The sequence below is a fragment of the Lepisma saccharinum genome, chromosome 27 (assembly GCF_977018435.1).
Source record: "Lepisma saccharinum chromosome 27, izLepSacc3.1, whole genome shotgun sequence".
NCBI lineage: Eukaryota > Metazoa > Arthropoda > Insecta > Zygentoma > Lepismatidae > Lepisma > Lepisma saccharinum.
The window spans coordinates 57,570,915-57,595,846 of NC_139255.1; the positions used below are offsets into that span (position 1 = coordinate 57,570,915).

The 24,932-nt window shown below is 39.4% G+C and overlaps 1 protein-coding gene across 9 annotated transcripts in view; it reads left to right on the forward strand.

Moving 5' to 3' along the window:
• The window catches only part of Fak (protein tyrosine kinase 2 Fak), a 211,903-nt gene that overhangs the window by 136,199 nt on the left and 50,772 nt on the right, over nt 1-24,932 (forward strand). For 7 of the 9 annotated variants that reach the window (XM_083113124.1, XM_083113121.1, XM_083113122.1 and 4 more), the window contains 5 exons: nt 3,374-3,451; nt 18,300-18,522; nt 20,236-20,277; nt 22,234-22,284; nt 22,521-22,670. In XM_083113124.1, coding sequence (XP_082969250.1) covers nt 3,374-3,451; nt 18,300-18,522; nt 20,236-20,277; nt 22,234-22,284; nt 22,521-22,670 — 544 coding nt within the window. The remainder of the gene's footprint in view (nt 1-3,373; nt 3,452-18,299; nt 18,523-20,235; nt 20,278-22,233; nt 22,285-22,520; nt 22,671-24,932) is intronic. The other 2 variants (XM_083113119.1, XM_083113120.1) reach the window with 2 other exon arrangements.

The window sequence follows — 24,932 nt, forward strand, 5'->3', positions numbered from 1 at the left end:
AATAATGAAGCACTATTTCTGTCACGGAAGGGGAAAGCAGGTAAAGTGGCGGTGAGTTTTGTTGGATTGGAAGCACCATATTTTTATTTTATACTAAGTATTTGACCGGTTTGACGTTGTGTGCGTGTATTGCGTGTGTGTATGTAAAAGTGTGTGTTTCTAACGTAGAAACTGACGGGAAGCAGTAGATTCAACTAGAACTTGAAAGGAGAATACCTGCCACCATCGGCATCGAATTAATTCAAAGGCAAGAGATCCTGTTGCAGTTTTGATGTTTGAGACAATCACCACTCAAGTAAAACAAGGGAAGCTATAGAACAGGGTAAAGCCTATCTTGAGTTGGTGAGGCGCTAGTGAAAGTGCTATAAATAATGAGTAAAGAGGCAGACGTATACAAGAATGCATATTTTCACTAAAAGAGGTTATTTCCATTAACTTTGGAATATGTTGCCATGAATGAAATCATTTAACTTCTACAAAAGAATGATAGCAAAATACTGACGACGAAGGTGATATACCCATAATTGGCATAAAATAGGAAAAGCAAGCAAGGTTACTCCATAAAACAAACTACTTCAATGTGAAGGAGGAGGATACATAATTATTGCGAAGCAAATTGTTATTGAGCTTGTTTTTATGCATTGAGAGCTTCAAGAATGTAAACAAAGTTCAAGTTGTTGACAAGCTCTGTCCCAAACTATGAGTAAAGTAAAGTGCTCCCCTGTGCATAGCACCACGCCATGAAGGCGTATAGGGGTGTGGGGGTTACGTTAGAAAAGTTCCTGGATTTGAACCGGCCGGGGATCGAACCCGGGACCTTTAGCATGGTAGTAAGACGCGTTACCGACTGAGCCGCCGCGGCCACTATATATATATGAAGACGTCAGATGCAAGAGAAAAGTTACTGAAATATTCATGGACAATTGTGATTATCATTCTGTTTTAATAATTAGTGCAAATTAATGAGATTGAAATCAAATTGTGTGTCAGATATAGCCTACAATTCTATCCTGACATTCAATTTTCCGGGTCGTGCCTAGTCAAAAGAGAAGCCGTGGTCAATCTCCCCCTCCAAATCCCTGACCAGGCTACGGCCCAGAACTTCCGAGGAAGTTAAGAAAAATCAATGAAATGCATGGCGTGACAGACATCTATGAATGCTGCCCCTTAGCAACAAAAACCATGAAGAAAATACTTAGGTAGGTGGGCCGTGTTAAGGGATGTGGTTAGTTTTAAGGTCTGTGCATTAACTTGTAAAACCTGTTATTTGTATCGTGCTATCTTGGCTTGTACTTCTCGAGCTGTTTGGAAAGCATGGATTATGGCCCCTTGGCAATATGTCCGGTGGTTGTGCCTCGAAGGAAGTTTAATCTTGGCGTGTCATGGCGCTTGCTTTCAGCCCCTCTGCAGGTTGATGGATAGGCGTAGAGTTTCCGCGTGATAAAAGCTCCCTGGGGCAAGGGAGGCCCCCACACAGAGGATACTGCCAATGATTTGTTTGCTTGGTACGCGGGGCCCCCTCCCCGGAACGCCACGAGAGAGAATTTAGATGTTCCCCAGCCCTAGATCTTATTATGATAGCGTAAGTGTGGAAAGGAGAAAGGTACGTGGGGAACTCTTGTTGCGCCAGCCGTTTCAGACTTCTGAAAGAAAACTAAATTCACCGTTCAGTGGCGTATCCAGAAATTTTCACCTGGTTTACCGCCCCAATTCTTATTTATTATACAGGATGCAGCAGCGTTCATAGCGTATTTTGAGTAGGACATGGCGAAGATGCTGGCAACATCCTATTCAACTTGCGACGGTGCCATTATACTGTGCATGAATTGCCATTTGCAAGTTGTGCTTCAGCTATTGTTGTTACTTTGTGCAGTGTGGTGGATTTCTTCCGGGAGACCTCTCCACACAAACCGATTTCCCGTTTTGGTGACATCCTGTGGCCAGCTCGGTCCCTGGATTTAACCTCTTCTTCGGACTACTTGTTATGGAATACTTCTTAGTCATTCGATGCCGCTTGGAAGAATGTATGGTGACGCACCGCGGTACTCATTTGCCAGGGGTCATATTCAAACATTAACTGGTAAACTGTATTCCTTTCTGTACAATTAGGTACTAAGGTCATTGAATAAAAATACTTTTTTCCACGTATAATTGCGACTTTAAATTACTCAATGAACGCTGCCGCTGCCTGTATATATGCACCTCTATCTAAATGCAGACATGGAAGAAAAAACAGGGAGTCCGACAATTTCAATTTATTTTCATAAAATATCCCATTTCACAGAAAATCGGACCTAGATTTCCCTTCCCGAAGAGAAATTCCCGTCTCTGTCAAGCGCGGGACAGAAACAGAAAGGAACAAGCAGTTTTCTCCCGTCAACGCTGTTTCCGGCGGTGGAACTGACCACACAGGCCACCTACTTTCTCTTCGGCTCCCTTGCCTCCCCACGTACACCCAACGGCAAAAAAAACCGTAGGCGAATTGTCCACCACCATTTTCATTCGGTCTGTATTACACAATGTGTTGACAATGAATTGAAATAACGATGTCAATAAGCAGAGAACAATGGCTGCTTCAAACCAACATAGTTTCATTCCTTAAAACAACACAGGATGCAGAATAAAAAAGTAATTAAAATAGCGGTGGACAATTTGCCGTTGACTGTACAATCGGGAAGGAAACACGATTGTCAGAAGGGTGCGTTGGACAGTGACCAGTGGCGTATATAAACAAGTCTTTCTGTTCTTTAAACAATTGACAAATTCGGGTTTAAAAGCTTGTTGTAATAGTTTGCTTGTTATATGATTAGCGAAGAAAGAAAATCAGCATATTCGTGTAACATATGCCAGGCACATTGCGCAGTGGTTTGGATCCCACTTTAAACTGTAGGACCAGTCCCGATTAGCCTATCTGTGCCTATACTCCATGAGGCCTTAAAAAGATCGCTTGCAGCAGACGACAATATGGGGGGGGGGGGGTGTCTACGAGAACCAATCAGGTCCGCGAATGAGCGAGCCCGGTTGCCACAGCTAGCTCGCTGCGCCCTTCTGGAAGGGTGAGTGACCTCTGCCTCTTGCTACCTCGGCCTGTTTGTTCGGCTGAGGAGCAGACGACACGAAAGTATCGGCAACAGTGTGCCAGCGACGTCTGCTGTTAGCCCGCGACGCTCTCTTTCTAAGGCCTCCTGCAGTATAATGTAGAGTTAATCTCGTGCAGAATTGGCCTCCTACTTTGAAAATTATATCGAATCTGTTGGTTGGGTAGTCTGAATCATTTTTATTTTGTATTGTTAGTTGCATTTATATTTCTATACCTGTATTATATAGTCGAGATAATATTTTGTAAATAATTTCATTTTCTTTTCCTTCTCAGTCTGGCTGGTCCATTCCCGTAGAGCTGGTGATAGGCCCCGACATCGGGATATCTTATACAACGCATCGAGCTACGGTGGTAAGTGTTGCAACTAAATAGTTATTAATTTTCCATCAGTATTTGTCTGGTCAGTGTACGCCTTTTAACATGTATTCTTTCAGCGATGAGTGCGAGAAAGATGATCAGGTCACGAAAATTAGAAGTAATCTTGCTTCACGATCTTTGTTGTGAAATAACCCACACATATGTCTTAAAGTGCTGCTTCTTTTCCCACCCTCCCTTCTTTTTGAAATTTCGGAAATATTGCGATGATTTTAAGCTTGTTCATTGAAGTAGGTTTGTTTTTTAGGGAATATTTCGTATTTTACAGGAATCACATCGTTAAAACCTCGCCCAGTACTCTGTAGAACTGATAATTTGCCTACCCTTAGGAGAGAAAATATATTGACCCTTTTATCGTTCAGTAAGAAAAACTTCCCTTCGTACTTTTCTTATTTTTTCTTGTATGTAGGCAGTGCTTGCATTGTAGAATTATTTATCTTGTAGTTTACGGTTATTACGAGCATAAAAACAACAGTTTTTCGTTGTGACGTTCAGTGGCGTAGCATGGGCATTTCGGGTGGGAACGCGAAGTCCGAAGGAAGGGTCGGCCCTTTTTTGCTTAATAATTTACTTATGGTATTCGTCGCCACAGGTATTGTTTATTTGCCTGAAATCGGCTGGGTTTTCAATAAAACATCATCCATGCATGTTTTAGCTAGAAAATGAGATGCCTCACTATGCCACAAATGTTTTGAACTCTGATGTTTTATACTTTTCGGTATGACGCAAGTCATTAGAAAACCTACCTGAATCACAAGCGCCTCTGAATAACAGTAGACGTCATTGTTGTGGATGATCCAATTGCTGATTGATTTGGTTTATTTTACTTCGCTTTTCTACCACTTTTGGTTAATCGCGAATATGAATCTGAGTGATGATATTTATGAAGTTGATGAAGGGACACTCATAAAGAACACCCGTGCTAACGCCGGGATTCAAACCAGGGACATCTGTCGTCTTGGCGCGCTGTGCAAAACACACTGACACGGAGGTGGGGATGATCTATCGTACACTCTACTGACGTAACAGTGCCGATTAGTAATTCAGACCACTGTTTATTGCATCTTGTAATGGTGATAAACATTTTAAAATAATTTTGTCCACAGACCATTCGATGTTAAGAGTTTTCAAATGAATGCTAAACATTTCCATTGACACAATATTAAGCAGTTAGATACTAACGAAAAATAATAATAATAAAAAAAGAATAGTTTTGCGGGTTAAGTGGTAGAGCAGCCACAGGCTGAACTTCTACCACGAGAACTTCACCAACTTATTTGACAAAAACTGTGTTGATCTTGTAGTTTTTAATGCACATCGCTGTTCGTGCGATAAATTATACAATGCAGTGGCCATTAAGAAGCAGTATATTTGAGTTTGGTAAAGTTACGTCAGTCAATATTGCGTATTGTAGCATGACATAGCACGAGTGACATGAGCGCGAAGAACAGGGTAGGAATTCTACCGCTGTCGTCTGCTTCAGAAGGCAGGAAGGGTCACATGAACCAATCACGTAGCCCACTGCTCCATACGCTGGTGTAAGAGAGAGCATTTGCGCGCGTGCTGTAGAGATCCAAGCTTTCCCTACAGGTAGACAGCAAGGAATATAGAGTTCTTTACGCCGAACCTGCTCGGCGTCCGGCGAAGAAAGGCATTGAAAAAAATATGCTAGAACGAGTGTTGTTAGTGGAGCGTTGCAAGCGGATCGCGAAAAATAGCAATTATAACGCCATGAAGATCAAACATATATGAAATAGTCAATATTTACTTTATATTTATAGCATTTACGTATTTTTGAAATTTTAAATCAGGGAACGCCAGGCGTATGAGCGTACTATAACGCTACGCCACTGGTGACGTTTCAGGAGAACACACGCTCCCTTCATCAGACATTTCTTTTTAGTTTAATTAAATATATAGCTGTAACAATGGTTAAAAATAAATGTCTGATGAAGGGAGCGTGTGTTGTCCTGAAATGTCACAACGGAAAACTATGTTTTTATGATTGTAATAACCGTAGACTACAAGATAAATAGTGCTTTACTTATATGGCAGAAATATCCGAAGTGTACAGTAAGCTCCGTGTATCAACAAATGTGCCTTTTTACATATACATTATCATTTACGGGTGTCAACTAACTAGGAGAACGCCTTCTGAAACGTTTGTTTGGTGTAAACTGTTTATAACTTTGGTCCAGCAGTTCAAACATGTCATCATACAACCCTTACTTGAGATGGGAAAAAGTGGCAGCTTGCAACACTGGAGCAACCCTTCGCTTTCAGCTGGGGCTGGGAATGAGACGTCATGAAATAAGGATTGAGCAAGCAGTTTCTCTCGCCTGCTACGTCGAGTCGAGGGGGTTCGGTCGTCAGGGTGTTTTGACTAGCACGCGGGAGACCTGGGTTCGATTCCGGCGGTGAACGATTTCGGGTCGTTGTTGTTATCCTCCCATCAGTGGGTCGTATGTTAAAGTAAAAGTACACGAATTAAAATCCAACGCAACTGTTTTTCTTAATTTTTTATATTTATTTCATTTACTACACCGAAATGCATGGTTGTTTTCTTTTGTTATTAACTTTAACACACCTCGTCCAAGGGGGAAGTAGAGAGAACATTTTAGTTCATAATAAACTGATTGATTTAGGTTACTTCGCTTTTCTGTCATTTTTGGACAATCGTGAAGATTAGAATGACAAATAACGCCCAAGCCACGTTTCGAACCCGGGACCCCAGGCGACGTAGCGTAGCGTGCTAACAATTCTGCCGCGGAGGTCGGCAGTCATTGTAAACTTTGACTAAAATTTCCTCAACTTTGGAATTTTATTTTGTTGATCGAGGTGTGTTCGTTTTGCAATTTGTTACATCAATGCATTATTTTTGGAATGTTGTAGTTCTGATGTGGTTCATGCATTCTACAACCATTTTTTCCGCCAACTAACTAATTATCACTCTAGCCTTCTTAAACCCGAATGTTTATGGCTGCAGCAACACAAGCCTCCCATCGGTCCCTATCCTGGGCAAGATCAATCCAATCTTTTCCATCCTCACCGATTTCTTTTAGGTCCATCTCAACGTTATCCCTCCATCTTCGTCTTGGCCTTCCCACAGGTCTCTTACCATCCGGTTTCCCAACAAGATTCCTGTAAACTCTTCTTTCCTCTCCCATTCGTGCCACATGGCCTGCCCAACTAAGTCTTCTTCATTTAATCATTCTAGTAATATCTGGACACCAATACAAATTTTGTAACCTTCTCCACTCGCCTGTCTCCTCGTCCCTTTTAGGTCCAAATATGTTCCTAAGGATTTATTTTCAAATACTCTTAATTTATTTAATTTATTAATTTTCCGCCTATTGATATTTTTTACTTTTATTATTCTAGGGAAATATTAACGAACTCTAGTTTATTTCGTTTATCGACTGTAATTATTTGAAACTCCAACTTTAAATTAAAGATGTCAATTTACAGGGGAGGGGCGGGTCGATGGACCGATTCGACCCCCCCCCCCCTACCTCTTGCCGAGACTATTGTATGGAATCATTATTTCTGCGGTGTGACTTTCGGGCTAGTCACACTAGATAAAAATTACCCTGTTTTGGACCTTTGTTCCCTGCGCTAATTCACGGAAAACTAAAGTTATGGCATACATTTTTATCTTACATAATAATTTATGCTTGAAACTGAAAATATTAATACACAGTAAAATATGTAACATGGGACTCGCATATATCGTTCCTAACATTGCACTTCGCCGACAGTTGTCACACATGTATTTACATAAAACTTCTGTCCCTTGCAATTAGATTGTTATCCTGTCGGTTGACCAGCCTCTGTTGTACTTGTAACTGCGGAGTTCTTGTCACTCGTCTGTCGGCCCCTTCCCCCGCTACCTGCTAGGCGGCCACGATTCACGCCCAGAGTGCTTTTCGCGGTGGCCCCCGGCCGTGAAGGTTAAATGGTTTCTGGACCGAGGACAAAGAGGTGACACGGATATCCTCATTGAACCACTTCCCCTGCCTGGGTGGGTGAGTGGTTGCCTCGCGCGGCTGCGGTTAACCCTGTCGATCACGAGGGGGCCACCGTGGCTGAACGGTTAACGTGATCGGTGTGTTTGGGATTCAGGTCTTTTATGCATGGGCGTCGGAGGGGGTAGCCCGAATTTTATTTCGGGAGGGAGCTCATCCCTTATCGGCAGTCGCCATCTAAATGCAAGAAAGGGGGCAAAAGCCCTGAAGATGAATTCGTCAGTATATTACAACTTATTATACGGGATAAGAAAGTAAAATTAATTGAAGGACTCGGGTGTAAAACATGGTAAGTGACATTTTGGTCATTTCTGAGTTCATTAAGCAAAAAGGTTATTAGAAGCTTTACTGTAGATAAATTATTTTCGTGTTGTGTTTACTAATTCCACAAGGCTTCAGAGTCCAATGCAAATCGTATGACATGGCAATTTCACTCGAAAATTGAAGGATGGCACATTTTACTTTGTAACTCAAAAATTACCAAAATACTTTGAAACTCAAAAATTACCAAAATGTCACTTACCATATTTTACACCCGAACCCTTCAATTACAACTTTACACTATTTATTAGATATTTATTGCAAAACATTTGTAGGATTTCGGGTGGGGGTCTTCAGCCCCCAGATCTAGGCTTACCATACGTCCGGGATTGCAAAATGTCCAGGGTTTTGAGAATCTGAACGTGAAAATAGCTACCGGTATTGAATATTCACGACCAGAATTTATGACCGGCAAGGATCGATCGATTATAAGGATCGATTCTTTTCTTTGTTCGAGAAAACGACTTCGAACGGTTCCGTTTCCGTACTTCCGTGAGCGTTTTAGTGGTCTTGCAAGCGTGTGAAGTAACTCGTCTACACGTTTTTGACAATTATAACTATTTACAAGGGCTTTGCAATGGACAAATGCAAGTGTGTATTTAACGTTAACCTGCAGCAGGAATACAAATTCTTGAAACTGTGTGACAGTGAACGTGTGCAATGTACACTCTGTAATGGAGTATTTTCTCTTGCACATAAAGGAAGAGGTGATATTGAAGACCACGTGAAAACAGTTAAACATAGGAGTGCTATTAATGCTACTGCTTCACCAAACATAAGAGATTTTAGAAAATAATGTTAGTATTTTTTCTTGTACAATTTATAGTTTAAAGTTCCAATAAAATGTTAAGGCTTTTCAGTAATTTCAATTTATTTTTGTAAAAAAAACTAAAATTCAGCAGCAACGAGTTGATCGCTAATATGTCCTGGGTTGGACCCAAAAAAATATGGTAAGCTTACCCAGATCCCACCGCCTGGCTGCGCACACTAACTGTATGAAGTGTAAAAACAATAATGGGAAACCGTCAGGGGTCCCGGGTTCGAATCCTGGTCTGAGCATGGATGTTTGCGAGTGTCCATTCATCATCTTCATCATATCATCGCTCATCCCCATCTTCGCAAATTAGCCAAAAGTATCACAAGAAGCGAAGTAAAATAATCAATCAATCAATAAGACTAAAGTAACTGAAAAGAAAATCACGTAACTTGCGGTAAATTCTTAATTCAGCTCAGGTGTAAATATATCCACCGAGGCTATACAGGTCACAAAATAAAACTCCACAATTCTATTCAGTGGAATGATAAACCTACCGACCATACATACACACGTGCAACATTTCTGCGCAACAGCCTTTATGGGAATTGACCAATAGGATTTGTTTCCCTTGCCAAACTCACAGATTATCTTCACCTGACCAAATTTTCGCTCTGATTGCCTGTTACACAGAACCTAGAAGAGAAAGGTTGCCAGCCAGGTAGCCAGTCCGTCAACTAAGGATTCCTAAAATCCTGATTCGGCCTTAGATAATTTTCGTAGGTCAGAATATAAATTTTTCCCCTGGCCCCACAGCGCTTCGACACTGTCCTTGCTTGTGCAATAAACGCAAATTAAAATAGGCTGGGGGGGGGGGGGGAGGTCTATTGCGACCGTGATGTGTAAAAGAGCAATAAGACCGCTAATTTGCACGACGCGCATCCTCCCCCTCATACTGGCGTGATGTCATTCGGCGTACAGAGTTTGGGCACCATTGCGTCGCACGAAGTCAGTAAGACACTGACCGAGTTTCGGTCCTGTGAGTGACACCTCGCCAACTTGAATTCGGCCATGTTCCGAGGTAAGTTATCAACCACAGCATATTCAAGTGATTATTGTATCCTAGAAATTTGTATAACACTTTCCACGCAGGTTGTACTTTTTTCACGAATGACCACAAAAATAACATTACTTTTCTTTCCGTTATAATTGAGCTCATATTTTAAACATAAAAGCATAGTGGTAATAAAATTCGACACTGTTAATTGCTATTGAACGAAGAAGCTATGGCATGTCTAGGATGCGTAGATTGCATACCCTTTTGTCTTGGGCGTAGAGGGTGCTTTCGCACCCCTTGTATTCGTTTAAGCCCCCCCCCCCCCCAGTTTTCATCTCAATAGCAACAAATCTAATAATAATGATTGGTTTGTTGAATTAGGTTATTTTACTTCGCTTTATTTGTCACTTTTGGAAATTGCGAATTTGCGGTGCGTGGTTACACATATATTCAGGATAATATCCGTTTTCTGGGGGGCAACCTGACACAGCGACAGGGGTCTGAATCTCAGCCTGGGCATTGGTTTTCTTTGTAAGTGCCGTTTCATGATATCGTCACTCATCTTCGCAATAAACCAAATAAAATTGCAAATGATTTTTCTTGGTTTCGTAGCATCGAAACGAGCCGTCAAGAAAATAATAGTTAAGAAACGTTGTTTGTCTCAATGACGTCCATACGCTGTGGAAGTTGGCGCGTTAACACACTTATTGTTTATATTATATATTTGAATTGGTGTTTTAAGTCCACTTTATGCACAGTAAGGCTAATCGGGACTGGACCTACAATTTAAAGTGGGATCCGAACCACTATGTGCCTCAACCGGGTATCGAATCCGGGATCCCTTGATTAGAAGACGACGACACTACCACTGCGCCATCGGGGAGGCCCTAGATATTCGAGACGAGACAGGCATTTAGATTATAATACGAGACCGAGATAAAGCCAAGTCTTGTCTTCATACAATCCCTATTGATTTTAATCACTAATCAGTATTTTTTGCCCACTCCCTCCCGATTTCCACCTAGAACATTGATGTACGTCTTAACGAGTTAGCTACAATTCTGATATAAATAGCGTATACAAAGTATCCTTCTATACAATTTTATTATCGTCGCTTGTTTGCACTAAGGCCTCCTTGATGGCGTAGTAGCTATCGCCGTCTCTTTGCAATCTATGATTCCTGGGTTCGATTCACGGCGGGGGCACATTACACTTTAAACTTCAGTCCCGATTAGCCTGCCTGGGCATAAAATGAACGTAACAATCTAACTCATTTTTACTGGCCGCATTGCTGAAGCAAGTCCGGTTAAGTTCTTTGATTGTGCGTACTGGGAACACGGAGAATTAATGTGCAATGTGTTCGTGCGATTGGCACACTGAACTGACACTTAACCTATCTCCAGAACAAGAGGCCCATCCTAACCAGTGAAGGGAGATTTCCCCCAGCGCAGGGAGATTCAGGTAAGAATTTAGTTGAAAAATAGAAATTTTATGAAAATAACAAAATTGTAGTGATATCAGATTCATTTTTCTCTTTCGTCGCGCGCATTTATTCCATCAGAATGAATGATAGTTTGGAGTTGTATTTGGGGGCGGGGGGATCAGTGCCTTATCATTACTAACTTCTAAAATTATTGTTATAACTGTAACACAGCTATTATAAATCTGATGTTAACTATGTCCTGCCAATTTTGGCATCATTATTCTTATTGTTTCATTCCCCTATATTTTCATTATTCTTATTGTTTCATTCCCCTATATTTTCATTAATGTAAACGTATTACTTCCGTAAATTCATACTATTTAGTACAGTGCGTTTTTCTGTACCTTGTGCGCCTGACGGCGGCCCGCTTCACAAACGGCAACTCCCGTAGTGTTGCCCACGGGTCGAGACGAGATTGATCATGTGTCCCGAGACAAACGAATATTTTCGAGACGAGAGAGCATTTCCCAGCATTTCCACGAGACGAGACAGGCCAAAGTCTCGTCTCGTGGGCAACACTAAACTCCCGGCATATCGCGTCTGATATCTCCGCTATGGAAACCGCTAGCTTCCAAATGACTTCAAGTTCTCAGAATTACAGTTACAATTACAATCAAAATGAGCACGTTAATTGTCACGGGCGATGTTGGAAATGTTGTCCTCGTGCATCCACACAATTCTGGCATGTTTTTAGGAAATTTCGCGGAGCTTTGGTAACAAAACACGTGAAAAGGGCACTTTAGTTTTGTAACAGCTCGCGGCGCCAGAAACACGTGGCTTTGCGCATAACCTGTGAATTTCTTTCTTAATTCTATTTCATTTCGGTAACTTCGCGATTACAGTTCAGTCGTATTTTTAAAGTGTTCAGTGGATTATCATTTTCTGTCTTAGAGTTACGGTTAAGCGTTACAGAACAATGCAAGGTAAAGTTTCCCGCGCATATTGTACCGTGCAGGGCTAACGAAGTTAGTAATAAGGTGTGTTTTGTACAGCGTATATTGATACACGTGTAGGTTGAATGGTATGTTTTGCAAATATGCTGTATAAAGAAAAACTGCCGGAGAACTAATTGAGGCGAGTGTACCATGAAGGTACATATAGGAGGGATGTAGATGTACGATCTCGGCCATTTTTTAATTGATGTGATCACCACCACGCTCCAACCGCCTCTTCCACCCAGATACCCATTAATTTAAGGCTGGATGAACTGTACCGATTGGATTAAGGCCACCAAGCGTTACGGTACTTGTTTGGTTGGTTTTATAAAGTACACTTTATGCACACGGTCTAATCAGTACTGGACCTACAGTTTGAAGTGCACCCGAGCCACTGTACGATATGCTTCCACAGGGTATCGATCCCGGGACCCCTTGATCGTTGCAGTACTTCTTTGTAATATATGCAAATATAGCATAGGTCAGTGAAATATTAACTATAGATTAAATTTTGTGGTTGCGTTTTGTTTTTTTCTGAGATGACGGGGAAGTTTGTACCTAAGAAGAGAGAGCGTGCTAACCGGTTGTGATAAAACTGTTCCAAACACGAAACCACCTTAACACAGACATGCGAGGCCCGGAAATTGCAGTGAATCGATATCAAACGGAAACAAACATCTCTGTGCTGGCATCTGTAAAGCATGCTTCCTATCGGATTGCTAATGACAGTAGTCCGATGGTAAGAGGTGTGACGTGTTTTACTGAATTACTCCTTTTTAAAGCGTCTGAGGCAGAAAGAGAATATAGTTCCCATTATATAGCTTCCACTAGTGTTGGGCTGCATATCGCGATATTGAAAAAATACCGTCCAGGCTATATCAACTAGACGATGTATCGTCACGATATTTTCTCGGTATATATCTTGTCGGCGATATATCGTCACGATATTGTATCTATATATGTGGTGTCGACGATATATCTTCACGATTTGGCGATATATATCGTGAAGACGATATATCGCCGTTATCACGATACGGAAAAAATATATCGTATTGTCTATGACTATATTTTCTTGACGATATATCGCGATATCAAATCTCCGATATCGTCCATCCCTAGCTTCCACCCATCAGACAGTGGCGGATTACATTTTTTTAAAAAAAGGAATATTTAGCGTCTCTTTTCTATCACTTTTGGCTAATCGCGACGATGCGCATGAGTGATGATAATGAAACTGATGAAAGGACATTCACAAAGAATGCTGTCAATGCATTCACGTGCTATGCTAACCACTCCGCCACGAAGGTCGGCACAGTGGCATATTTCGGACCTTCTGTCGTGAAGGTCACCCTGCCTTAATGCGTCAATGCTCTGACATGGCACTGGACTAGGGATGGTGTAAATACTTGGCAGAGCTTCTCGTCTCTATGTATAATTGCGAAGATGAAGGTGACTGATGATACTATGAAATTGATGAAGGGACACTCACAATGGAACACCCATGCCAAGGTCGGGATTCGTACCCGATACCCATGACGTCGTAGCGTACACTGCTAACCAATGGCGTGTTTATGGGGGTCCAGGGGATCCGGACCCCCCTGAAAGATTTATCAAGTACTAAAATTAAATAATGAAAAATATATTCGTTTAGCCCTTGTTGTATAATTTCCTCTGAACGTATTGGAAGACAAGGATTATATTGGAATCATACGGCTTTGAAGGACAGGAAGGACGTATTTAAGGGGTCCGAACCCCCCCCCCCCCCATACACACACACTCCCGAAAAAGACTTATTTAGTACGAAAATTAAATAATGAAAATATACACGTTTAGCATTTGTTGTAATTTCCTCTGAACTTATTGGAAGACAAGGGATCATAGAGCTTTGAATGACATTACAAAGAAGATTTATGTACACTACTACTCAAAATAATATGCATAAAATTTTAATCAGAAACTTACTTTTCTCCAACTACATGTAACATCATTTTTCTTATTCGATAAATATTCAATTATTCATCAATTTGACATTAATTTCATTTGCTAGCGCACTTGTTTTTATGTAAATTATTGCGATCTTAACTAAAGGTAAGCTACGTAATTAATATGCACTCTTATATATCTATTCTTATACAGTCTTTTTACCTAATGGTGTAATAATAATATTAATTTATGTATTGTAATTAGTATTAATTTGATTTATAATTATTTTATTCCCGAGACACTTGGTTCGGAACCCCCCACCCCGAAACAAATTTCTGCTAACGACTCCACCACAGGTTTTCTTCGAGTAAGGAGCTGTAATTGTGGGGCAAACGTTCAAACTGTGATTTCCTCAAATACCTATCTGCTTATTTTTATTTGATTGTGGCAGCTCCGTCACCTTCCTTTCGCTTCGCATCATTTTAGCCACGAAATTCACATTCAAGATGACTTCACTGAAATAGTGACGTTGTCATTCACTGTATCAGTATGTCAGAATATGAATTTTGCCATGTAATTAGCACATTAAAATTTCATTATTTCAAGATAACTTCTTAAAATATAATAATATTGAGAAATTAATTTTAATATAACTAAATTGTTTACTGCCAGGAACCTAAAAAAGCTCCTGAGAAGTGAGTTATAAATAGAAAGAATAAAATGTTAGATATTTTAATAATACGTATTTTTACATATTGTTGAGGTTCATGGATGTCACAGAGTGTGAAGGTAAATAATGTAACTTGAGAGAAGATCTTAACAATAGTGTGTAATTCACAAGTAAATTAACAGAACAAGAATACATCGACTTACATTATGCAATGGGTTGTAATGTCTATTTATCCTAGACGATGGCACAAATTAACAGTAAACATGAGAAGATAGAGACAAGAATAAAGAATAGATAATATACAGTAATTAGGTCTGGTGCACACCGATAACACACATCTGGTCTGGCGCACATCATTAGTTGGTATACGACACATATTTCCATTTATTTACATATTTTTACATGTTTCGGAGATTTTTTCTACATATTTATGTACATATTTTGCATGTTTTGGCTACATAAAAATCAGGGCCCTAGTAATTACTCTAAACAAAATATATGACTTATCTATGAAAAATCAGGTACATACAGGGGATGGACAAAAATATGGAAACACCATGACATCGGAACGGGTGATATCGATGCAATTTTTCCACTTGAAATCGGACGAGATGCGACATTCTTTTGTTTTGCACTGTGAGATAGGACGCTGTTGGACCAGTAGGAGTCGACAGTTGCACTTGCACTGTAGATAGCGTGCAGTGCAGTTGATACTGAATCATGTCCGAGCTGACAAGTGTTTCAAATAAAGCAAATTGTTGGTGCCCGCCTTGCATGCGCCTCTGTTGCCAAAGTAGCTATGTTATTTCGCGTATCGAGAGGGGGACTATCAAAGATCATGATGACATAATAGTGTCCGGAAAGACATCATCAGATAAACACCTGCGTGAACGAAAATGTACACTGAGTGACAGAGATAGATTGACACTGAGGAGGATTGTGACCATGTTTTGCATGAAGAATGGTGCAAGATCCCATTATCCACCATCCAGGACTTGTATTTGTCCATTTCTCGGAGACTGCAGGGCGTTTTGCAAGCTAAAGGCGGTCCTGCACCTTATTAGCTACAGCATTCCGGCTTTTCTTCGCAGGTGTTTCCAAATTTTTGTCCATCCCCTGTATATGCTTGATATGTTCGAAGAAGTGAAGTAAATTTGTTTTAGATTAGTTTTTCGAATATCACACCAAAGTCTTGGAACGAGACTGAAAGTTTAGTCACTAAGTCTGTCTCATATCAAAATATCTGATGTTATTCAGGTCTCAAGTTTTTACAAGGCTGTCTTGGTCTGTCTTGTCTTGAATGTAAAGATGAGACCAAGACTTAATAGAATTCCTACACTGGGCATACGTCACACTATTGAAGGAATCCAGTTCTTGAATTTAATTTATCCTCTTTATTGTTATAATTATTTAATAAATTTAATTCTCTATTGTATATAACTTTTTTAATATTGAAAATGGAAATTTTTCAGAACTATACCTTACTTGGAAATCTTCAGTTTATAATCTGTTCTTATAATGCTGTAATTGGGCAGTTGCCTGTTGTGTTCTTAATGAACAAATGAAACATTACAATTGTCATGAGTAGTGGCGCCGGAATATGAACTACAGTGGTACATTATGCCCCCTTTATCCCCAATTGTACCCCTTGTAATCACTTCAAATATTTTGACAGACACAAGGTGATGCCATTAAAAGATTCTGGGTTTTAGTAGCTAAGGCAAAAAATGTATTTTGTCCACATTATCTCATCTTCCTATCCAGAAGAATTCAGCCCACCATGAACGTATTGTGGATCCAGTTATATGATCTGTGTTCTTGGAAACTTTACTGTTTAGAAGTTCACAAGTGCAAAACTATGGATTGAAGCCTAGAGCTGTATCTTTCCAGTATTTTATGCATTTTAAAAAATCTGTTGAAAACTAACTTGAAGATAGTCATAATTTTTTAAAAAAATAAAACAAATTCAAGATAATTTTCTTATTAGGAAATGCAAGGTTATGTAAATTTTACTTTAAAAGTTGGAAGTTGTGTCCCCTGTTATGAAATAAAACTCACACACACAGAAATCTGTGTGTGTGTGTCTGTGTGTAAAATTAGGTTGAACATCCTAACTCCACCCCCACCCACTTCAAATCAAAAATGTTCCTTTGTCACTGGTTGCAGATTATTCTCAAGTTTGACTATGATTAATGGTATTTTCAAGGCTTTCTCTTTGTCTTCTTACATACGTGTGTGAATCAAAAAGTAAGTTACACCCCCCTGGAAAAAACAAACAAAACACATTAGAAGAAAAAAATTAATGGACGAGAACGCATGAACTTTGAACTTTTTTCGACGTAGTCACCAAGGTGTTCCAAGCACTTTTCGTATTGTGTGACCAGTTTTTGATTCCTTGTGTGTAAAAATTCCGTCCAATTTCTTTGAACCACTTTGAGACTGCTTCCTGCACTTCCTCGTCTTGACGCCAAACACTGAGCCCCTAGGTCTTGTTTGAGAGTAACGAAAAGGTGGTAATCACAGGGTGCCAAATCGAGGCTATATGGAGGGTGAGTCCACACGTCCCACTTGAATTTCTGCAGTAAATCCTGTGTGACACCAGCTGTATGGGGGTAGCGTTGTCATGAAGAACAACAACCCCATCACTCAATCTTTAATGGCTTTTCTCAGCTTCTTTAAAGTCTCATGGTATGTTGCGGCATTGGTTGTTGTTTCTCAGGGCACAAACTCAACGCCTTCGGAATTGAAGAAGATCGTCAGCATGACCTTTCGAACCGTTGGACAGGTTTTGGCTTTTCTTGGTGGTGGCGAATCCTTGTGTCTCCATTCCATGGATGCCCTCTTTGTCTCGGGAGTGTATTGGTGCACCCAGGACTCATCTGTGATGATTTTGCTCAGAAACTGTGGACCATCTGTGGAATATCGGCAAAGAAATGACAATGCAGCATCAAAACATTGATTTTTGTGCCAGTCGGTTAACAAGCGCGGCACTCAGCGAGAGCACAGTTTACGATAACCCATCTGATCACGAATCAGCATAGATGCACTACCATAGGGTTTGTTCAGTTCACATGCAATCTCTTTAATTTTCATTGTGCAGTTAGCAACAATGATTGCATTCACACGCTCTGCATTGTTGATAGTGTTCACAGTTGCAGGCTGCCCGACATGCAGTTTGTCGTTCACGTTCGATCTTCCCTCTTCGAACATCTGGCACCATTTTGCGATCATGGGGTGTGACATCGCATTCTCACCATACACCTCGACAATTTAGCAATGGATTTCACTCAGATTATGCCTTGTGCCCTCAATCGGATGATGGAGTGCTCCTCAATGTTGGACGCCACCTCAATATGACTGCCCATACTCACACTGTGACTACTCGCATACTAAACCAGATGAAGCACGGCTGCTTCTGGTGTGTGAAGACAACATTTCAGACAGTGTTGACACCAAGCGTGATTATTTTATCTCTCTTAGCACAGGAACACGGGTCGGGTGTAACTTACTTTTTGATTCACCCTAGTATACAAGAAGTACAAATGAGAAACTGGTACATAATCAGTCTTATTTACTTGAATATGCTCTAGCCAAAAGCATGTTTAAAAATATCTAAGTTATGCAGTTTATTCTCAAAGCGCGTGTTCTTCTTTCAGCCAACTCGGATGGCAGACTTTGACAGGATCCTGTCAATCCAAACTTTGGTGTCAGACTGTGAAGCTCATCCAAAGGCTGTGGTTAATCTAAATGTAGCAGGCACTTCAGAAACCCTCACCATTACATTTTCTTCGTTAGAAATAGCTGAGAGCCTGGCAGATCTCATAGATGGGTACTGCCGACTTACCACGGGTTCCACTGAGACATTGTGGAACAAAAAAGGTAATTTGTTTATGACAACTTGTACTTTATTGGACCATTGAGAACCTAGTTATATGTCAATTATGGAAGTGTAAAAAATAAGTTGTAATATTTATAATAATCGAAATATTGTTTGAATAGCAATACTATTATACAAGAGAAAGTTGAGTTCATGTTATATGTACACAGAGGTAGATAAAAGTAAAGTGTGTGTGTGAAAATCCATCACAGTTCTTTTTGTATATACATTAGTACAGAAAATACCAATAATCAGATAACAATGCTGCAGTAAGATGCAATTCTTGAAGTTACCGAATGATCCTCACAGTTGACCTCCTATACAAGAATCGCACACAAGCGTTCTGTTGGTTGAAAATAACAATAACAATACTAATCAGACTACAATGCTGCACTCAGATGCAATTATTGAAGTTACTGAACGATGTAATTTAAACTTGTTTAATATTTCTATACAGAATATAGTTTTTACATCGAGATTTTTAAAAATAATAAAATTTTACTAAAAGTGTCCAGAATTAATGCCACTACTGTAAATGAACTCAAAAGTTATTATGTAGACTGATGTGAACAACCAATACTAATGCCAATACACTTATCAGATCCCACTGATAACATCGCCCATGTGTGTAATTTGGGGCCTAACTTTGGGAAGCATAATCAAATGGGGCTTAAATTTTGGGTGTAGGGTACAGAGTGGAAAAGATTTCAATTTGATAAAAATAGCATTCAGTGCTATTTTGCTAAATTACTGTTGTTTTTGCGAAATCATAAAATTACTCTTTAATACTTTGCTCCTCAGGAGCCAGGAGGTTAACAAAAATATCCTTAACTTGTAAATTTTAATAAACGTGGCTCCCCCTTGCCCCCACTTAGGTACACCTACGACGATACTGTACTTGAGCACTTATAAGTTGCTCAAAATATTCGAAGAAGTACAACAGAATATTAAAACAGCTGTCATTAAATCACAAGTCCATTTTCCCCACACAATGTTGGTGCAAATAAAGGTAGATATCAAGTGTTGCAAAATTTCCAGAAAAATTAGAGACTCCAAAAAAGTGTAATATGACATTTTTATGGATTCTGTGAGATACCTGGATTCCAGAAAATCATTGGCCACTATTAATGATTAAGTTCAAACTATTTTCTAATAAAAATACATTAGTATTGGCTTAATAATAAAATTAATTATCTAGTTTTGGACCCAACACTGTAGTTTAATGATCTTCAATTCCTTCCCCATTATATCAATGTTTTTCTTAAACACTGTTGTGTGTTACAATCAAACACAATAAATTAAAATTTGAAAATTGTTTTTACCAAGATATGCACTGAGGAAGACCCTGATACAGGGTCGAAACGTTACCTGTTAAGTGTTTTTATCTTAATAATAAATTGCCTTGGTCAGCAACTTAGTGTTTTTAAATATGGAAACAAGGCTTAATTATATTACAAGATATACACGTTTCATGGTTAGTGTAGATTAGTTATGGGAACGGGAATGTACCATCACCAGAATAACAAAAGCCACTTTGAAAATAAAAGTGATGTAGTATTTTGTAGATTTCTAGTATAGAATTCAATATTGAGTCAGCCATTCATGTGGGAGGTGTAAATAAAAATGGTGATCTGCAATTCATTTCAAATTAACTTACATGATGGATATTTCTTTAGATTTTTCCTGTAATTGTTTCTCATCTTTTCCTTCCCAAGCTGCTGTGTGGAAACATTTCCCCTGTCCCTGTTCGCTGAAAGGTTTGTAGGATTTGATGCAATTTGAGACCCTTAGTCAAATTTCTTCTGTGCTTTTTTTCAGTTCATATTTTTCATTTCTTCTCCAATGGTTGGAAGTGTTAGTTATAATGTATTTATTCTTTGTCTTTTAAGTTTCAGATGCATGAAATTTCTTTTCAGCCTTTTGTAATATATGCATTAGCATAATTGCTTCAGTTTTTTTAGAACTTCAGTTTTTCATCTGAAGAGTTCTTAAATAATCTTTCGATGGAAAATATGTATTTGAAGTTACTCTTTGAAAACCATAATTTAGGGAAATTATTTCAATGCAAATTGTTCTTGTGCTTTGATAAGTAAAAAAATTATTAAGGGCATGGGTACAGTCAACGAGTACTTAATAGAGCTTAGAGCAATGAAAATTACAGTGGCGTATCATGAAAATTTGACCTGGTTTACCGCAACAATTCTTATTTATTGTATATATTTATTATTTAGATATAATAAAAAGAAAACACCAATACTGACATTTAAGTAAAACAAATCCAGAACTTCGACAACTTCAAATTTTCGGGCAATTTCTATATTTATGAAAAAAGGTGGTTTCCCGGCAGTATACCAGGTAGCACGGGAGAATATGCCACTGGAAAACTGGAAATTGACCATCTTTTGTTTAGGCAAATGTAAGCGAAACAATTTCTATTAGAATGTGAACTAGTGTGTGCACCATTTTTCATGGCAGCTGCATCAAGCTCTGTTGCAAGTCAAGCTCAAATATTTGCAGCACTTTTATAATCTTTGCATTACTTATAAAGTGGGGTAGAAATGCAACTTAAATATTCTAAAGCATCAGAAAGAGATTTTTGACACACCACAATTATGCTGTTTTATTTATTACCAGCAAGGATTTCAGTTGCAATTTATATTTGCTTGTATGCAGCATTGGCTCTTTTGCCAGTTAGCTTCTGCTGTCTGTATTCGGTTTATTTCAGGAAACTGCTTTGGTCATTCTAGTGTCATCTATACTCTTTGGACACAGTTTTGCCTAAGGTGCACATTTATTTTAATCCCATTCAAATGCTCTCGAGTATTGAAAAAAGGGGCCTTTGTTGTACCGGGTGTACGCTTTGGAACCTGAATAAAACGTTATAATTTCCGAACAAACATACATAGGAAAATGAAATTCACAATACACGTACCTTGTTTCATGCTGAACACGAGGCAGAGTTGAACATAAGCGCGTGCGTCAAAACAAAGACGGTAGGTGCCGCCAGGGGAAGTGCTGCTTGGTATGGTGCATGTGGGTTAGTGTGACGCAAGGATTGCGAGGATGGATCGGTACACCGTACCAGAACGCGTGTTCATTGTAAATAAATATTGGATATCGGGATCGTATCAGACCGTTCAACATGAATTTTGCCATGAATTTGGTTGCCGTAAAGGACCATTGAAGGTGGGAGTTTGGTGTGCAATTTCCTGACAGCGTTTCATTGGACCCATCTTCTTGTATTATAGAGAATGTATTTCTCCCTCATGTAGCCATTGCAAGCAGTTCTTTATCGGTTATTAAACTAGGTAAAGATTATAAATAATCTCAACAAATGTAATTAGACTTTCGGGTACTTCTTACGCAGAATGTATATCTTTTTCGTTAAGCTCTTGTGTAGGGAACTGTATGCCTCACCCTTATTAGAATATGCAAAGGCAAAAATGAAAGAACTCTTCAGGCACTTGAATAGCTTGATAAAATTCAAGTAGATAATTGTACAATTAAGTTGTTTACTGTGCAATAATTAAGTAATTTCTTGAAAAAGCATATAGTATTATTTGTACTGTAAATATTGTGAAAATTCCTAGCCATCTGGGAGCTAAGATAAATGTTAACAATTCAACCATATTTCTTAAAATAATTTTTACTATATCTTTCTGGAATGGTGATAATTTTATTTGATTGAATTTTTTTTGTCCCGTGTCATTTAGAAACTGCTCAAAGTGGTGAATATATGAATCAAAGGATGATATATTTCAAAGGTAGACAAACATTTATTACAACTTCTATTTTTTTCTAAATAAAAGTATTAGTACATGGTGTTAGTTACGTCCTAGCTATTTACTTTGTCTGTTAGGACCACCATTTGAAATACAACATTAATGTAATGTTTGGCATGCAAGTATATTTGCCTCAGAAACTTGGCTTATTTTATTTTGTAACCGTTGAAAGTGTGAGAGATATTTGTAACTTGTCTAATACCTGTTCTTTCCTGCAGATGCTCAGCCTCCGAAATATCGGCTGGGGCCAGGGAGTCGGCAGTCAAGTACCTCAGGGAGCCCAGAGAAGGGAGGGCAGCATGGGACCATCCTCTCCGAGGATTACGCAGAAATAGTGGACGAGGAGGGAGATTATTCCACTCCTGCAAGTACGTAGTCGCTCATGTGAAGCTGATCTAGGATGTTTACTGAAAACACTTTCATAAAGTGCAATACGCAATCATATCTTGCCTGAATAAGCTTATGTCCATGTAGACAAAGTGCATTATAAGACGTAAGCGAGTTACTAAAGTTATATCCACGAAATTTACTTGTAAGTGTTCTATTAATTTTGGTGGCCTCTGCCACAGTCAACTTGGGAACTCGATGCTTTACTGTTGGGTTGACTTCCTGTTGTTTCCTCACTTACCGCTAGGGGCGCTGGTGTAGCCATTTCGTCTGCTGCGCATGATGGGTTTCAGTGCATTGTTTGACTTGTAATATCTTCTCCAGAGTGTCGTATCACTGCCTCCCCAGTGGCATTTTGGTAGATTAAGGGTCTCAGGTTAAAAACCAAGTGACAGGATAATATCACAGACTGCACTATCGGACAGGGGCATTTTTTTCATAAAATAATGTATTAAAAATGAAAGGATACATCTTGACACCATGTTGCAATATGTTGAGTGAGATGTAGAGGAGGAGAAATCAGAACATATTTCCTCAGTAATAATTTACTTTAGCTGGTTCCAAATTACTTTTACTACTAGGTGCACCATATTTAACCTCGTCTTCATGAAAATGGAGGGGGAAAGGTGGGAAAAGGGCCTTCTCTTTTGAGTCTCTTTTCAAGGTCAAATTTTTGCTGACAAAGGAAGCCCGGCTTTGTTGTTCTAAAGCAATGCTTTTTCACTCCCTCCTGTGAACTGCATTCGAAGGAAGCTTGTTTATCAGTATCAGATGTCGAAATGAAAGTTTTCCGTGAGGGTTCAAGCAGGGGGTGTGGGGAGAGGGAGGGGGAAGACTGGTTGTTGAATCTGCGTTGTGAGAATGGAATTTTGAAGCATGCTGAAGGAAACCTTTGTTTTTTTAGCACAAGTGTCCACAAGTTGCAACAGAGGTTACCCTGCATTGTCTAAAAATAGAATTTCAAGCAGCTGCAAGAATTGGCGATCATTTTTCACTGCGTGCGAGGACATTTTTTGGGTGAAGTGACAATTTTTTAAAAAAATTTTGAGCGTTTTCTCCCTTTCCCCTCCATATATATGTCAAATTTGCATAAATTTTGCATTTTGACATTTTTTTCGGGGGGGCGGGGGAAACAACATTTTTTTTTAAGAAAAGTATTTTCAGGGGATTTCCCCCTTTCCCCCCTCCATATATATGCCGAATGTGCATAAATTATATCTTCTCAATCTGTGATTCATTCTGCGTACACCGGTATATCGTTCATATCTCCACGGCAAATAGTCTCTGAGCTAAAGTCATTTCAAGGTACTGCTGCATTTTGAAGCTTGAATCAGTGGCGTGCCGACCATTCCTTTTGGGGAACAACTCAAGTTACATTGGTCATATGATAATAATGCTAATATTTTTTAGTGTTCCTTACATGTCAGCGATCATTTCCATGTGCATGTCGATACTGTCATGTACTTTTTTCTTGAGGGGAGGGTGGGGGAACCAAATTTTTTCCCCCGAAATTTTGGAATTTTGAGAGTTAGCCCCCTCCCCACCGCCACATATACACCGAATTTGCATAAATTTCATATAGTCTGAATCTCTGGTTCATTCCGTGTACAACGGTATATCACTCATCTCTGTAGGGCAATTAGTCTCCGATCTACACTCATTTAATTGAAACTCTGCATTTTGCTCAAAATCGGCTTGGGCACCAAGGGGGTTACATGTGAAAATGGCCTTGGGTTCCAAAAGGTTAATCCACTAGATGAAGAAGAAGAATTTAAGGGGCAAGTAAAGAAAAGTGTTCAGTAAAGCTAAAAAGGAGTGACTTTTTGTAATAGGATAGTAGTAGATATGCTGTTGTAATTAAATACTTTAAAGGGATTATGACATGATCTAGGGGATGCTCGATTGGTCTTAAGAAGGATGGACACCCGTGTCCAGTGGAGGCACATAATGGTTCAGATCCCACTTTAGACTGTAGGTTCAGTCCCGATTAGCCTATCTGTACATAAAATGAACCATAATAAAATGAACAGATGCTCACAAAGATGCGCTCCAATGATAGCAGGGCACTTGCTCAAGTGAGTGTTTACTCCAGTTTCATATGAGAAACGTTCTCCTTCCTGTAGTGTCCAACATAGCAACTTCATTATATCCTATGTATCAACATTTTCATGTGGCAACATATGCAACATGCATGCCCAGGTATGTGTGCGTGTTCATATACGAACTGAAAGGATAGTGTTTTT